The sequence below is a fragment of the Prionailurus viverrinus genome, chromosome B3 (genome assembly GCF_022837055.1).
Source record: "Prionailurus viverrinus isolate Anna chromosome B3, UM_Priviv_1.0, whole genome shotgun sequence".
NCBI classification, from domain to species: Eukaryota; Metazoa; Chordata; class Mammalia; order Carnivora; family Felidae; genus Prionailurus; species Prionailurus viverrinus.
Window position 1 is genome coordinate 108,963,143 of NC_062566.1, and position 15,623 is coordinate 108,978,765.

General features: G+C 36.6%; 1 protein-coding gene and 1 non-coding gene across 4 annotated transcripts in view; both read left to right on the forward strand.

Annotated features, from left to right (window-relative positions):
• Positions 1–15,623, forward strand: part of PALS1 (protein associated with LIN7 1, MAGUK p55 family member) — a 95,731-nt gene extending 80,108 nt beyond the window's left edge. For all 3 annotated transcript variants that reach the window (XM_047864419.1, XM_047864418.1, XM_047864420.1), the window contains 6 exons: positions 173–244; positions 596–667; positions 2,872–3,039; positions 3,961–4,163; positions 5,421–5,531; positions 12,748–15,623. In XM_047864419.1, coding sequence (XP_047720375.1) covers positions 173–244; positions 596–667; positions 2,872–3,039; positions 3,961–4,163; positions 5,421–5,531; positions 12,748–12,924 — 803 coding nt within the window. In that variant the 3' untranslated portion in view covers positions 12,925–15,623. The remainder of the gene's footprint in view (positions 1–172; positions 245–595; positions 668–2,871; positions 3,040–3,960; positions 4,164–5,420; positions 5,532–12,747) is intronic.
• Positions 7,235–7,341, forward strand: LOC125169137 (U6 spliceosomal RNA). The gene has a single exon (XR_007153470.1). It is a non-coding gene; the product is annotated as a U6 spliceosomal RNA (small nuclear RNA).

The following is a 15,623-nucleotide window of genomic DNA, read 5'->3' on the forward strand; positions in this document are numbered from 1 at the left end:
TGTGGTTTATATGTTTATATTAAAAGAAGGTTACCATAACCAAAAAAAGGAATATAAGTGAAGAGTTACTTCTGGTGTTTTCCCCTTGATTAAAAAAACAAAAACCCTTCTATTCTTTTGTCTTAAATTATACTAATTTAATTATACTAATTATTTTCTTTCTGCTACTAAGGGAAAAGCTTTCAGCAGCAAAGGGAAGCTATGAAGCAAACCATAGAGGAAGATAAGGAGCCAGAAAAATCAGGTTGGACACTTAATATTTGACATTAATGAGAGGTTTCTTGGGTCTCCATCTGAACTGTTTAAATCAGTTAGAACTGCCAAGAAAGATGTATTCATGGTAAGAGTGATATGAGCAGCAAAACTGATTATCTTAGGACTCTAAATGAAGGACAAGATTTAAGTATTAAAAAGTGTCTGTGATGTGAGACTAATGGAAAATTGTAACTGTTTCCCTGAAAAATAGTTCTGTGAACAATGTAATATGTGTTTATAAATTTCAATGGAAAACTATTTCAGTTCTTCAATTTGAAATACATAGCTTTGTTCAAGGAAACAAGTACCACATTTATAGTTGTTTCTGATTGTTCAACAGGAAAACTATGGTGTGCAAAGAAGAATAAAAAGAAGAGGAAAAAGGTTTTATATAATGCAAATAAAAATGATGGTGAGTTCTCCTCTAAGATATAGCTGGATTTACATCTCAAAGAGGTCTATATCTAACACTTGAAAGAAATTAAACTGCTATTTTTAGGGAGTTATACTATTAGTCCTATTTTGCTTCTTAATGTAACATATGTGCTTAAGAAAGTCGTTTAGCAGAAATTATTTTCTTTTGGAATCCTATGAGTAATGCAGTGTTTTGAGTTTAGAGAAAAACTGGCATAAAAATTAAAGTACAATTTAGCATTATGTAGTGTTTGATAGATTCCTGTTTTTCCTACTTAAATTCTTTGCAAAATTAATACATGCCTCCAAATGAGTATTTTGTTTACAGTAACTCATGTCACTAAGACAACCCTTCCACAGAGCCTGCTACCTGTTGGCTGAGTCAGGCACAAAAGGAGAGTGTTTTTGTTTTGTTTTATTACTAAGATTTAAAAAAACATTTTAAGTGTAGCTTCTCTACACATCAAAGGCTCTAGTAACACAGGGTTTGTGTTCACAAGTGACAGCAGTCTGCTGGACCTGAGTGATGGCTGTTGCCTCTCTATTAGGCACCAACTACCTTAGTTCGGCAGTTTCCACATCCAATTTTTATAAACCCAACCTCATTTACTGCTTTTCATTACCTTCTTCATTGGTCCTTAACGTGCATTAGAATTTTCTCCCCCTGCTTTGCTTCATGTCAGAAACAAGCCAAATAATAAAGCAAAGGCTCTCCTTAACTTCTTATACAATTTATAAGGCTTATTATTCTCTCAATATCTTGAGTTTTTTTTTTTTAGGTAGCATAAATTAAACACAAAAATAAAATATTATAGGTTATTGAAAAATTCTATTTAAAAGAGATTCAGTCTACTTTAATAAAAATTTTTTCCAAAATAAATATCCATAATGCTAATTAAATCACTATGTCATTAAGATTTATTGAATTTTTAATCCTTTGCTCTATATTTGGGTAATATATGTTTCTGCATCTTTTGAAACATACTAAATTGGTTCAGCTCTAATAGCTATTATAGAAAACCTGCATATCTGAAGCTTACAGATCTATAAACTAAGTCTTTATAAATAAAAATGCTGCCACAGTCTGATTGTACATGTTAGAAGGAAGAACTCAGATTTTTCAGAGTGTAAAGTATTTTGGGAAAGGCAGGAATTATATTTCTACAATAATAACTATCATTTATAATAACCATTCTATTCCAGGGGTAGTAACTATATACTTTAGATACTTTCATCCATTTAGGCCTCACAATAAATTCCTTGAGATTACAGATTAACAAACTGAAGTTCAAATATTTAAAAATCTGCTTTAGTTCTTAAAGCATATATAGTTGAGCTCGAATCTAGACAGTTTGGGTTCCTACTCTGCACTCTGTGCAAAGCACTGGCAAGACTAAAATGATTGCCTGACCCCGTGGAACTTACAGCCAAGTGTGACCATATATCTGGTGCTCTTTCCCCGTCAGGGAGTGAGAACAGGAGTGAGAAGATAGCAGGCTGCTAGTTCTCTGCCTTTGTTCTTACCACTTGACAGCTCTGATTTCATCTGGGTTATGGGCTTTAGGAATGTTACCCCACCTTTCACAATTTATACATCTTGAATCGTGACCTCAAGTTAGTATTCCAAGTTCGGATAGCACACATATGATCTGATTTCAAGTTATATAATCACAGAAAAGTATCCCTACTTTCTCTGATAACACTAGTTGTAGCTACTATTTGTAAAATGTTTGTCAGTGCCAGGTGTTGTGCTCAGCATATATATTGTGTCTGATCCTTAAACCAACCCTCTAAGTGAAGTATTATCTCCATTTTACAAAAATGGCAGATAATATTCTCATTAGTTTATCCCCTGGTGCCCACCCTCTGACAGAGTATTGACTGCAAACTAGTTATTTTACATAAGAAGGAGTGTAGTTATATTGTATTAAAACATTCAAACTATGAAGCATAAGGAGCAGTAAACACTTCCAGACGGATCAGTATATTGTCTGATTTATTTTCGTAGTATCCTGGGAAGTATATATTCACATTGGAAAATATTCATATGATCCTACCCAGTTATTACTATCTTGATCTAAAAAGCTAAGCATTTTTAATGATAATAAAGTGTCTTCTCTCCAATTTTTTGGAAAATTTGAGTACATTTTTATTACATGGCAATAATTCTATCTGAAGGGCTTAACTTTTTCTTTTTCAAAGATTATGACAATGAAGAGATCTTAACTTATGAGGAAATGTCACTTTATCATCAGCCAGCAAATAGGAAAAGACCTATCATTCTGATTGGTCCACAGAACTGTGGCCAGAATGAATTGCGTCAGAGGCTCATGAACAAGGAAAAAGACCGCTTTGCATCTGCGGTTCCTCGTAAGTTTGGATGCATTCTCATTTTCCTGTGCTTTTCAATTTTCTATCTTAGAACCTAACTGGAGGGAAATTTTTCATCCAGTTCATCAAAAATAGTTTTGCCCAGAAAAGAGGAACTTTGTTTTAATCAAATCTTTTGAGAATATGTAACTCAAGATAGTCATTATTGAGAAATTTCCATTTTTCCTGTGGTACTAATTACTTTCTAAATGAATTTCAATTTGGGTTTCTTACGATTCCCTATTCAATATGGAATCAGCTTCTGTTTTTTAAACTGATGCAGAAGATAGAAATGTAGACCGAATGTCTGAACACAGAAGTTCTGTTTAAAGATTTTATAGTACCTAGGGGCGCCTGGGTGGCTCAGTTGGTTAAGTGTCTGACTTCGGCTCAGGTCATGATCTTGCCCTACATTGGGCTCTATGCTGACAACTCAGAGCCTGGAGCCTGCTTTGGATTCTGTGTCTCCTCTCTCTGCCCCTCCCCTACTCGTGCTCTGTCTCTCTCAAAAATGAATAAACGTTTAAAAAAAGCTGTATCTTAAAATTAAATAGTATAAATAAATAATAAATAGGTAAGTAAGTGAATAAATATTACACAGTGCCTAATCTTATGGAAATAAACTTTAGGAAAAAAATGGTAGTGTTTAAATGCAAGAAGCAATTTAAAGTGTAAGCATAAAATGTGTTACGGCAATTAAATGTAACTATTATTAAGATACTAAAACCACATTTTTGTTCATTTCTCAGTCTAGAAATAAAACCAGTCAGTGTTAAACACATGGGCTCTTAACATTTCCTCAGTTCGTCATTTTACATTTCCTCTGTATTACAAAATTAAAATTTTTCCTGACTAGCAGAAATATCCCCCATCTTTACTCTGATCCATGCCCGTTATTTTTACCTGATTTTGTTTGCCTAGATACAACTCGGAGTAGGCGAGACCACGAAGTAGCTGGTAGAGATTACCACTTTGTTTCACGGCAAGCATTTGAGGCAGACATAGCAGCTGGAAAGTTCATTGAACATGGTGAATTTGAGAAGAATCTGTATGGAACCAGCATAGATTCTGTACGGCAAGTGATCAACTCTGGCAAAATATGTCTTTTAAGTCTTCGTACACAGGTAAATAAAGTTCTCATACTATTTTTTCCACTGGTCATCTGTTTTTTTAGTGGACAAAAGAACTTAGTCTCTACTATTTCAATTATAAACATTTGATTTACGAAAAGTACAGGGGCGCACCTGGGTGGCTCAGTCGGATAAGTGCCCGACTTTGGCTCAGGTCATGATCTCATGGTTTGTGAGTTGGAGCCCCGCGTCGGGCTCTTGTGCTGACAGTTCAGAGCCTGGAGCCTGCTTCGGATTCTCTCTCCTTCTCTCTCTGCCCCTCCCCCACTTGTGCTCTGTCTCTTTCTGTCTCAAAAATAAATGTAAAAAAACAAAAAAGAAAAGTATAAATGCGGGGCACCTCGTGGCTCAGTCAGTTAAGCGTCCAACTTCAGCTCAGGTCAGGTCATGATCTTGCGGTTGCAGTTCTTGGGTTCAAGCCCCAAATCGGGCTCTGGGCTGACAGCTTGGAGTCAGAGCCTGGAGCCTGCTTCAGATTCTGTGTCTCCCTCTCTGCCCCTTCCCTGCTCACACTGTTGTCTCTGTCTCTCTCTGTCAAAAATAAATAAACATTAAAAACATTTTAAAGAAAGTATAAATGCTTTCACTAAATGCCTTCAGAATTCTTTAATGTTAAATTGGGTGAAAACATTTATCAAAGAACTTAGGGTAGTTAAAGCGTATTGTCTTAATGTTATTAGATAGAAAAAGCATGTTCCTGTAATCCCTGTTTAGACAGTGTGCTTCAGTTGAGGAACACACAGTCATGCAGTGGCAAAGGCAGGGTGAAAACCACAATCTCCTAATTCAGTCTGCTTTTTCTTGGGTGTACTTTTCCAGAACTTCTTTTTATATATGTGTGTGAAATTTTTCTTTATATTCTGCTTGTATTTAGATCCCAGCACCCAATAACATTACTGCTTATTTCTACTTCCTCCAAAATGGAATTTGAATATGGTTATTTATAATCTTTATGTGATCTTATTAGAGGATATTTTAGCATCACATAGTTGTATACCTTCAGTGTCATTTTTATTTCATTATATAAACAGGGCAAGCTAATTTGTGTGTGTGTGTTGCATAAGTACATAATATATTCTTACAGTGAATGGTAGGATCTTAAAATATTGTGAATTGTTACAAAGATGTTTGGAAACATTCATAGGCAATGTTTTTTTTTTTTTAATGATACTATTATTTGAAGTATATTACTGGGAAGCAAATAAATGATGAAAATTATTATAAAGATCCAAAATATTTTTTTTTTAATAGTCATTGAAGACTCTCCGGAATTCAGACTTGAAACCTTATATTATCTTCATTGCACCCCCTTCACAAGAGAGACTTCGTGCATTATTGGCCAAGGAAGGCAAGAATCCAAAGGTAATAATGTTGTACTGTTCCACTGAAAGTAAACATGAAAGAGTCATGACCTAATATGTCACAAGTGCTTAAAAGCTACATCAGCTTGAGCTTTCAAACTGATTATTCTTTGAGCCCTGTCACTTTTCCCAAAATTTCTGTTGTTGCTTCTGGCTGGACTGTGACAGCTCTCCAAAGCAGGGACTTCCCTTGTTGTTCCCCACACAGTCTCTATTGTTATCCCAAATGTGTGGTTACTCTTGGTATTCCTTAACCTTCTTTACATGGGTCCCTGTTATTTCCAATAGAGATTATGTGACCTCCCTGCTTTCTACCCCCAAAGAAAAAAGTTCTCAGCAGATTCTTAGGGATTACCCACTTTGTTAGATACTGTGTATATGTGGGGAGCCGACTTGGGTGCTCTTGATTTTCTCTTCTTTTTTCTCTTTTTTCTCATTGAAATTTATGTTCTATTTGCCTTCCCCCTTTGGTCTTCTCAAATGACCTGAAACGGAAAAATTTTTTTTAATTATTTTAGATGCTGGACATGGTTGAGGTAGTTCACATTTTACTAAACATTGTTAGTAACAAAACTATACTGATGTACTTAATCAGAAAGCATTGACTTTGTTTAAATATGTGAAATGAAAACTGTCAAGTGACTTACTATATCAAAGTAACAAGTACTTTCCCTTGTTTTTTGCTGATTTTTAAAAAAATTTTTTCTAATTTTTTATTTTTTAATGTTTATTTCTGAGAGAAAGTGAGCGAGCATGAGGGTGGAGGGGCAGAGAGAGACAGGGATACAGAATCCCAGGCAGGCCCCACGCTGTCAGCACAGAGCCTGACACAGGGCTCAAACCCACAAGTTGTGTGAGATCATGACCTCAGCTGAAACCAAGAGTTGGATGCTTAACCAGCTGAGCCACCCAGGCACTCCCCACCCCCCGCTTTTTTTTAATGCTTATTTTTGAGAGAGAGGGTGTGTGAGTGGGGAGGGACAAAAAGAAAGGGGACAGAGGATCCAAAGCGGGCTCTGTGCTGACAGTAGAGAGCCTGATGGGGGGCTCAAACTCAGGGAACCATGAGATCATGACCTGAGCCAAAGTCAAATGCTCTACTGATGAGCCCTCAGATGCCCCAAATATCTTAAATATTTCTGTTTTACAGAGGCATCATTTAGTCTCCTCATTTTATTTGTTCTCTCTAAATCTCCTTAAAAACCATAAACAGGGTGCCTGGGTGGCTCAGTCGTTAAGCATATGACTTGAGCTCAGGTTATGATCTCATAGTTGGTGAGTGTGAGTCCCATGTCAGATGAGCTTGTGTCCTGCTTCAGGTAAAAAACACAAGCCGCTGGCGAGCCCCGCTTCTCTCTCTTTCTCTCTGTCTCTCTCTCTCTCTCTGCTCTTCACTCACTTGTGCCCTCTTGTCAAAAAACAAACAGGGACGCCTGGGTGGCTCAGTCGGCTGAGCGTCCGACTTAGCTCGGGTCACGATCTCGCGGTCCGCGAGTTCGAGCCCCGCGTCGGGCTCTGGGCTGATGGCTCAGAGCCTGGAGCCTGCTTCCGATTCTGTGTCTCCCTCTCTCTCTGCCCCTCCCCCGTTCATGCTGTGTCTCTCTCTGTCTCAAAAATAAATAAACGTTAAAAAAATAAAATAAAATAAACCATAAACACACATCGTCACACTTTTTTATAAGATCCTTAAAAGTCACTAAAAGCGTGCTCACTTCGGCAGCACATATAGTAAAATTGAAACGATACAGGGAAGATTAGCATGGCCCCTGTGCAAGGATGACATGCAAATTCGTGAAGCATTCCATATTTTTTAGAACAAACTGAGGGTTGATGGGGGTTGGGAGGGTGGGGAGGGTGGTTGATGGGTATTGAGGAGGGCACCTTTTGGGATGAGCACTGGGTGTTGTATGGAAACCAATTTGACAATAAACTTCATATATTGAAAAAAAAAATTTTTTTAACATTTATTAAAAAAAAAAAGTCATTAAAAGCATAACATCACTCCTTTCCTGATTCTTGGCTATACACCATAGCCACCAGCCCTCTTTCTTCCTCCCCAAGATAATATCTTTTCCCGTTCTCGGTCTGCTTATGTTTCTTATTCAATCTATATGTGAAGGTCATATTTTTCAGTGTCTTAGGCTATAGACAATCAAGGACTTTCTCATCCTACATGATGAGCGTAATTCTGGTTGCTTTCTTTAGGCAATCTGGTTAAAGTAGTGTTTCACCCTTTTTTCAGTTTTTGCAACATAATTGTTAAGTTCATTAATTGAGTCAAAGTATCTGTTGTTGTTAGCACTTGGGATGATACCCAAAAAAATGATACATGGTCACTGGCTGTTCTTGAGGGGGTCACAATAAAGAAAACAAAAATGATACTCTGTGAAACTTAGTGCCCAGTAATTATTTTGGTAGACCAGAAGAAATACCATGGTTGCTTAAGGAAAAGGCTGGATATTAAGGATGAGAGTGGACTTCATCCTACTTTTTCAGCCTAATTTTTCAATTTTCTAATTTGCACACTTAACTTTTTTGTTAGTTTTTTCTTCTCCAAGGATTCAGTATTGTGCAAAGGGCTATCTGTACACCATTCCAGAACATGTTAGGCAACCTTCTTTGGGTTGGTGGTCTGGAGTGCTCTCATGGGATTATTTATCCCATTATTTATTTTGAATTAGCTATCCTAAATTGAGTAAGGTCTAGAATGATACCAATTATACATATTTTTAAATGAAGAGCTTAATCAGGACCAAGATGTTTTACTAGTTTACAGTATGCTTGATTTTCTAATGAGAAATTTCTAATTTTTAAAAATTAACTTTATTGAAATTATTTTATATATTTTACCTGTATAATTCAGTGAGTTTTGGCAAAATGTATAGCTGTGTCACTGCCATGCCAGTCAAGATTTAGAACATTTTCATCACTTTAGAAAATTCTCTCCTGCTTCTTTATATAAATTAAAAATAAAAAAGTTTATTATTCTGAAAGAGAAGGGGTGGGAGAGAGACAGAATCCCAAGCAGGCTCCATGCTCAGCATAGAGCCCAATGTGGGGCTCCATCCCACAACCACGAGATTTTTACTTGAGCTACCCAGGTGCCCCCATGCTTCTCTGAAGTTAATACCCCTCCATTCTTCCCTAGGCAACCACTAATTTCCTTTCTGTGACTGTGGATTTGTCTGTTCTAGCAGTTCATTTAAGTGGAACCATAGTGTATATTTAAGTTTGCATCTGGCTTTTGATTAGCATAGTGTGACTGAGATTTATCAGTGTTGCATCTAACAGTTCATACCTACATATTGCTGAGTCGTATACCATGAGCTAAATATATCACAGTTGGTTCATTCATCAGTTAAAAACCATTTGGGTTGTTTCCAATTTTGAGCTGGTGGGATTAAAGCAGCTTGAAATATTCAGTCTTTTGGTGGACGTTGATGTTTTCGGGTTTTTTTTGAATTGCTGGATCAAATGATGAGTGTATATTTTAACTGTATAAAGTTGTAAAGCTGTTTTAAAACAGTTTGGTTCCACTTGCTCCCACTTTGGTTCCATTTGCTTCACATCTTACCAGCTTTTGCTTTGGTTGGTTTGTCAACAACTTTTGCCATTCTAATAAGTGTGAAGTATCATTAAGGTTTTCATTTGCATTTTCCTGATGACTAATGATAGTATTTTTTCATGTGGTTATTTAAGTATATTCTTTTGTGAAATGTCTTATTTTTTATTTTTTTATTTTTTTCAATGTTTATTTATTTTTGGGACAGAGAGAGACAGAGCATGAATGGGGGAGGGGCAGAGAGAGAGGGAGACACAGAATAGGAAACAGGCTCCAGGCTCTGAGCCATCAGCCCAGAGCCCGACGCGGGGCTCGAACTCACGGACCGTGAGATCGTGACCTGGCTGAAGTCGGACGCTTAACCGACTGTGCCACCCAGGCGCCCCATGTCTTATTTTTTTAAATGGTGGTTTTATTGAGTTGTAAATTTTTTTTTATATATTCTGGAAATATTTTCTCAAAATATTTTTAATTTTAAAGAAGCACTCTTTTTCATTTTTCTTTTAATGATTTTTGCATACTGTCTAAAAATATTTGCCTACTTCCAAGATTATAAAGATTTTATCCTATGTTTGTTTTCTTGTAATAGCTTTCTTGTATTTGGCTTTTACTCTTAGGTGTACAATCTCTAAAATGTCTTTGTTTTAGTATGAAGTAAGGATGGTGTTGGTTTGGTGGTTTTTGTTTTTATTATTTTTTTTAATCACATGTGGATGTTCAGTTGCTCTAGCATCATTTCTTGAAAAAGACCGTCCTTTTTCCCATTGACTTCAATTGGCATGTTTTTAAAAAATCACCTGGCCAAATATATAGTGGAGAGTGGGGTAGGATTATTTCTGGACTCCATGCTGTATTTATGCTGATTACACACTGTCTTGATTACTGCAGTCTTATTTAGAAGTTTCAAAAAAGTCAGAAAAAGGAATGAAGTATTCCTACATGGTGCATCATGGATGAACCCCGAAAACATTGTAAGAGAAGCCAGTCACAAAAGACTACATGTTGTATGATTACATTTTATGGCAAACCTATAGGGACCTAAAGTAGATTAGTGGTTGCCTGGGGCTGGGGGTTGGGAGACAATGGAGAGTGGCTGCCTAGGGGTATGGATTTTTTGGCTGGGGTGGGAGGATGATGAAAATATTCTAAAATTGTGCTGTTGAATGCAGAACTCTGTGACTATACTAAAAATGATTGAATCATTCATTTTAAAATGGGTGAATTATAAATGAATTGTATCTCAAGAAAAGTGTTATCAAAAAAGAAAATCCCAGATGTTTCTGTGAAATTGAAAAGATGATTTCAGGGGCACCTGGGTGGCTCAGTTGGTTAAGCATCCAACTTTGGCTCAGGTCATGATCTCACGGTTCGTGGGTTCAAACCCTGAATTGGGCTCTGTGCTGACAGCTCAGAGCCTAGAGCCTGCTTCAGATTCTGTGTCTTCCTCTTTCTCTGCCCCTCTCCTGCTCACACTCTCTCTCTCAAAAATAAACATGAAAAAAAATTTTTCTGAAAAGATGACTTTAAAGTTTATATGGAAATTAAAAAGAATAACCAAACACTTTAGAAAAAGAACAGAGTCAGAGGCCTTTTGTCTTTGTTAATTTTCTTTATTGTCGGTCTCTCATTTCATTAACTTATACTTACTTTGGCTTTAATTTGCACTTGCTCTAGTTTCCTGAAGAAAACTTAGATTTTAAAATCTTTCTTTTCTAATAGGCAGTTATAAATCCCTTTAAGCAGTTCCTTAATGGCATCCTACAAATTTTGAGGTAATTTTTCCATTATCATCTTGTCAGAAATACTAATTCCCTTTGTCCTTTTCTTTAATACATGGGTTATTTAGAAGAATGTAATTTTCACCAATTTGGAGATTTAAAAAAATACTTTGATTTGTAATTCCATTATGGTCCAAGAACATTGTAGCCTTTCAAAAATGTTTGAGCCTTATTTTTATGACCCAACATCAGTTCTGTGTGCATGTTCCATAAATGTAATGGTTAGAATGTATAGAGGGTGGTGTATCTGATTGCCTTTTTATTCCACTTATGTTTTATCTCCTTTGGTATTTCTAGTAGTGCTTTTTATCACTCATACGATAGAAGTATTGAGCAAAAACAAGTCCACATGGACCAGTCAGGAAAGTGATGGTGTTCCTCCCTGGATGCAGAATGTAAATAATCAGTTAATCTGATTGTACTCTGAATTCCTGCTAGAATGGAGGTCTGAGAGGGCTAAACTCCAATGCCAGTTTTTTCAGTCCAAAACTTTTTGAGCAAAAACATTTTGTTTCATCCTTGTTATAAATTGTTATTTGAAAAATAAGAGGAAATGAAAAGTACCAAATGGTAGATGCCATTTTGGCAAAGGACAAAATAGTGTCTTAAATTTGATAAAGAAAAAACAGATGGATTGTTCATGTGAATCTTCGTAAGATGTAGGGTTTTACATTTCAGCTCTAGCACCACAAAATTTAGATTCTGTTTTGAGTTCTGGAATGTTCTTTCAATAATACTGAGATTTGAGTAGAATAAATTTTAGCAAGAATGTTACAGTGTATTTAGTTATCATGGTGTAGTAGAATCCCCTAGGAAACAAAGGATTCTGTGTACCACAGCCAGATGCACAACATTCCAGAATGAAAATTAGAGAGCCACACAAGAAACTGCTGCAGGACAAGCCAGAGCTGTCATATTTTTAATAGGTTTTCCTATTGTTACAGAAGTTCAACCAGTTGAATGATAGAAGTTGTTTTGCATTGAGTGTCCAATATAGTATTGGTGTGTCTTTTATATCTGAGACATTTTGGACTTGAGTTTAATTAGTTCTCTTCATTGACAAGGGGTGATCTGGGTGCTGTTTTACTTTCTTGAACACATGTGCCTGGTAATCCAGAGGATTCTGAAGAAGTTTTGCACCTAGCTTTATCTCTAAGGCTCATCTATATGAAACAGCTGTTTCCTTTACCCAGTATTTTAAAGTAGCCTACTCTGTATCATTTCTGAAACTCTTCTTAGGATACTTCTTTTGCATCTTTAAAGACCTCCTTTGTGTACTGAAAATAGAGAAGCAGTTTAAAGGCAAGTAAACATTTATTAGATTATTAAATCTTGGGTTGACCAATGTTTTCATAGAAAGATACCCACTCTGTTGATCCTTTTCTTTTCCCTTGATGTTTATTTACCCTGCCGAACAGATATAAAGGGCAGTGGCTCTTTATAAAGCCAAGAGTAGATGGCATTTTGGGTCCTACCACCCTTGCTTCAACTGGAAGGGTTCACTCTGTATTACAAAAGATGTTATTTTTTAGGGAAAGTTTATAATGCCCTAAAATGCTTGAAAAGGAAGGTCTGTAGGGAATTCAAAGTAAGTCTTTGCTCTTGAAGCCTCTAGTCTAGTGGGTAAGACAGAAATATTTGAAAACCTGAGTAACAGTACAAACAGATTATGTTGCGTTCCAAATAATTCAGTTTGAGTCCTAACTGATGCCAGAGCAAAGGAAATCACTGAGGCCAAGACAGGGTTGAGGAGGAGCTCCTGAAGTTGCATATATTGAGACAGCAGGCAATATAAGGTCATTTTTTGTTCTTGAGTCATCTCTGACTCATCGTCTATTTTGTTAACGGAATTACCTGTTTTTGTCTTCTTTTTACAGCCTGAAGAATTGAGAGAAATCATCGAGAAGACTAGAGAGATGGAGCAGAACAATGGGCACTACTTTGACACGGCAATTGTGAATTCAGATCTTGATAAAGCCTATCAAGAATTGCTTAGGTTAATTAACAAACTCGATACTGAACCTCAGTGGGTGCCATCCACTTGGCTCAGGTGAGGGAAACATCTGTTCTGTGGCGTGATTGGACCTGATCTGGCAGCCTACCACTAGGAAGATAGCCTTGATACTTCAGCAAGACCCTGAGTACAGGTGGAAGGCCAAATAAGCTATTCTTTGATCTCAAACTAGGGAGAAGAAAATCCCCTTAGGCAATTTGTTCATAGCGGTTATTATTCTGTATACATGGCTTCAGAGGTTCTTGGCTCCTTTGGGGATTCTCAATGGAAGCTTTCGACAGACCAGTTCCATTTTATCCATGTAAAAACTTTAATTCTGTTTTCACCTAAATCTTTTCTGCCTGGCCCTAGTTCCATGAAAAACTTGTGGGACTATACCCAACGGGCCATATCTCGCATAGTTATAAATATTGATGCTATTTAGCAGTTAAAGGACTTTGTGGGAATTGGGGGGATGGGGACTGTGCTTCTGTGCACTGGGCAAGACAGTATTTGGTTAGAAGGCTGGTTTTGTCATCAGAAATCGTTTCCTGGGGATTCCTAGCTGGCTCACTTGGTGGAGCATGAGACTGTTGATCTCTGGAGCACCACACTGGGTGTAGAGATACTTTAAAAAAAATGTGTTTTCCTGAAAAGTAAGAAAAATGGTGCCACTTTGGTCTCAAGCTACTCTGTTAGGCTTGAATTCATTTGTGTGTCTTTTAATTCTTAAAACATTCCGTTAGAAACATCAGTTTTTTAGCTACTTTGTGGATCAGATTTCACTGCACATTCAACAGATTCTGATCTAGTTAAACTTACACAGCATATGCTGATCTTTTTAAAACTGTCACAACTGATTCTATAACCTTGCTTTCTTTAATCTGTATAGTACAATAGAATGTATAAGTTACACTTATGAATGGCAGATGGTCATAAACTGTTGATCGTTTCTTCATGATGCAAGTAGTTTTTCATATACATGAGAAGACAGCACATTCGACAGTTTTTGCATTTTTATACATGAGCACAGTAGAATTTGAGGACTATGCCATATAGGTAATAAACTGGAATTCTGTGATGAATATAGCTGCTGTACTGTATACTGATATTTAATAGATTGACAAATGGTTATTGATAACACTCATTCAGCATTGGAATAAAATTACATCCAAGGGGAAATGCTAGAACAATTGACTTTGAGATCACAAGGAAAGTATGACCTGAAAGTCATTTGAACATTGTAGGAAAAGAACTTGGGGGGGGGGGGGGGGGATTAAGCATATAGAAACAGGTTTTTATCCTATCACGTTCTGCCTCTTATGACCAGAATGCAGCAGCTTGCTACACCATAAATGTTTAAGCTAATGGGATTTTCATACTATCTCTATAGCTGTAGCTTTAAATTTTAACTTCTGTAATTGGCATGGAAAGTTATTTTGTAGTCTTTTCAAGCCTTTAGGGATGGTGTGATGTGTGTCAAATGACCTCAAATGTGAATGTCTTGATTTTATTTTTATGATGACTTTAGCTACAGCATTTCCTGTTCCCAAAGCTAAACACTGGAATAACATGGAGTTGTCACTTAATTTAACATAAGCAATTGTTTTTAAGGTGTTTTTCTTGGTGTCGTGTATGTATTTGATTTCTGTGTAATTTTATTTGAACAAATGTAGATAGTTTATGTTGCCGTTCTCTGTTCAAATTTGCATGGCCTTGAAGTTGGCTGCAATGTGTCTTATGTGGAAATTCTTCCTAAGGAAAGGTTATCTTGGAAGTAACATTCCTGGGTTAAGGGAAGGAATGCCACACATACTATTTTTCAGGTCTGAAACACTCCAGCTTCGGGCAGTGAAAACCAAGGAATATTAGCACTTAACTCTTCAGTTCTCCAGTTTACCTTTCATTCCTTAGGCGAAAGTAGTCTATGGTAGACAGTGGAGTTTTTTGAGCTGCTTTTCATAAGACTGTTTTCAGCCCTAGCATCTAAAATGGTGGCAGTTTAAGTAGCTCTTGTGCCAGTTCCTAAGCCTGCAGGCTTTAAAAGCAAATCTCCTACCAAGGCACATGCCATGTCAAAGTATACTTTTTGAGGGTCAGTGAAGTCCTATAGATCTCATTAGCACTGGTAGAGGGATAGAAATGTTCACATCCCAAACTTTTTTCAGTCCCAGTAACATGGATGTATTGTGTTGATATTCAACACAGCATCCCCCTTCACAAAGTGAAAACTTAGTTTTTGACTTCCTTAAAAAAGAAAAAACAAAAAACCTTGCCATACACCCAGTTGTCCAACTGCTCTGGCCACAGTTCATTTCCTGTCCCTTGTGGTTCTGATTGGCGACTCCAGTGTGGGAGAGGTCTTATCCACTTATAGAATTGGTATCAATAGCTACAAAAATGCATATTAGTTCAAATAAGGAAATCTCTTCCTTTGCTAAATTTTCATTAAGTCACAACAACTGGAAAGGAAAACAGTACTTAACACTAATTCAGATTTGCTTTATATGAAAAATGTAATGTCTGGATTTTTTTTCCTTATGGCCTAAGGAATATTGATAAGGAATAATTTGAATGTAATTTTCTGAATGTGTATGGAAAATATAAACCAGGGATTTAGCCTTAATAAAAGGTAACCATTCTTGACATCTATTGTTAATCCTCCTTTGTACTCTTATCTTGTATCTGCACTCTTATTTTGAGTTGTCCTACTGCACACTGTCTTGTAAAAACAAAAGTAAAATTATATTTCAAATAAAA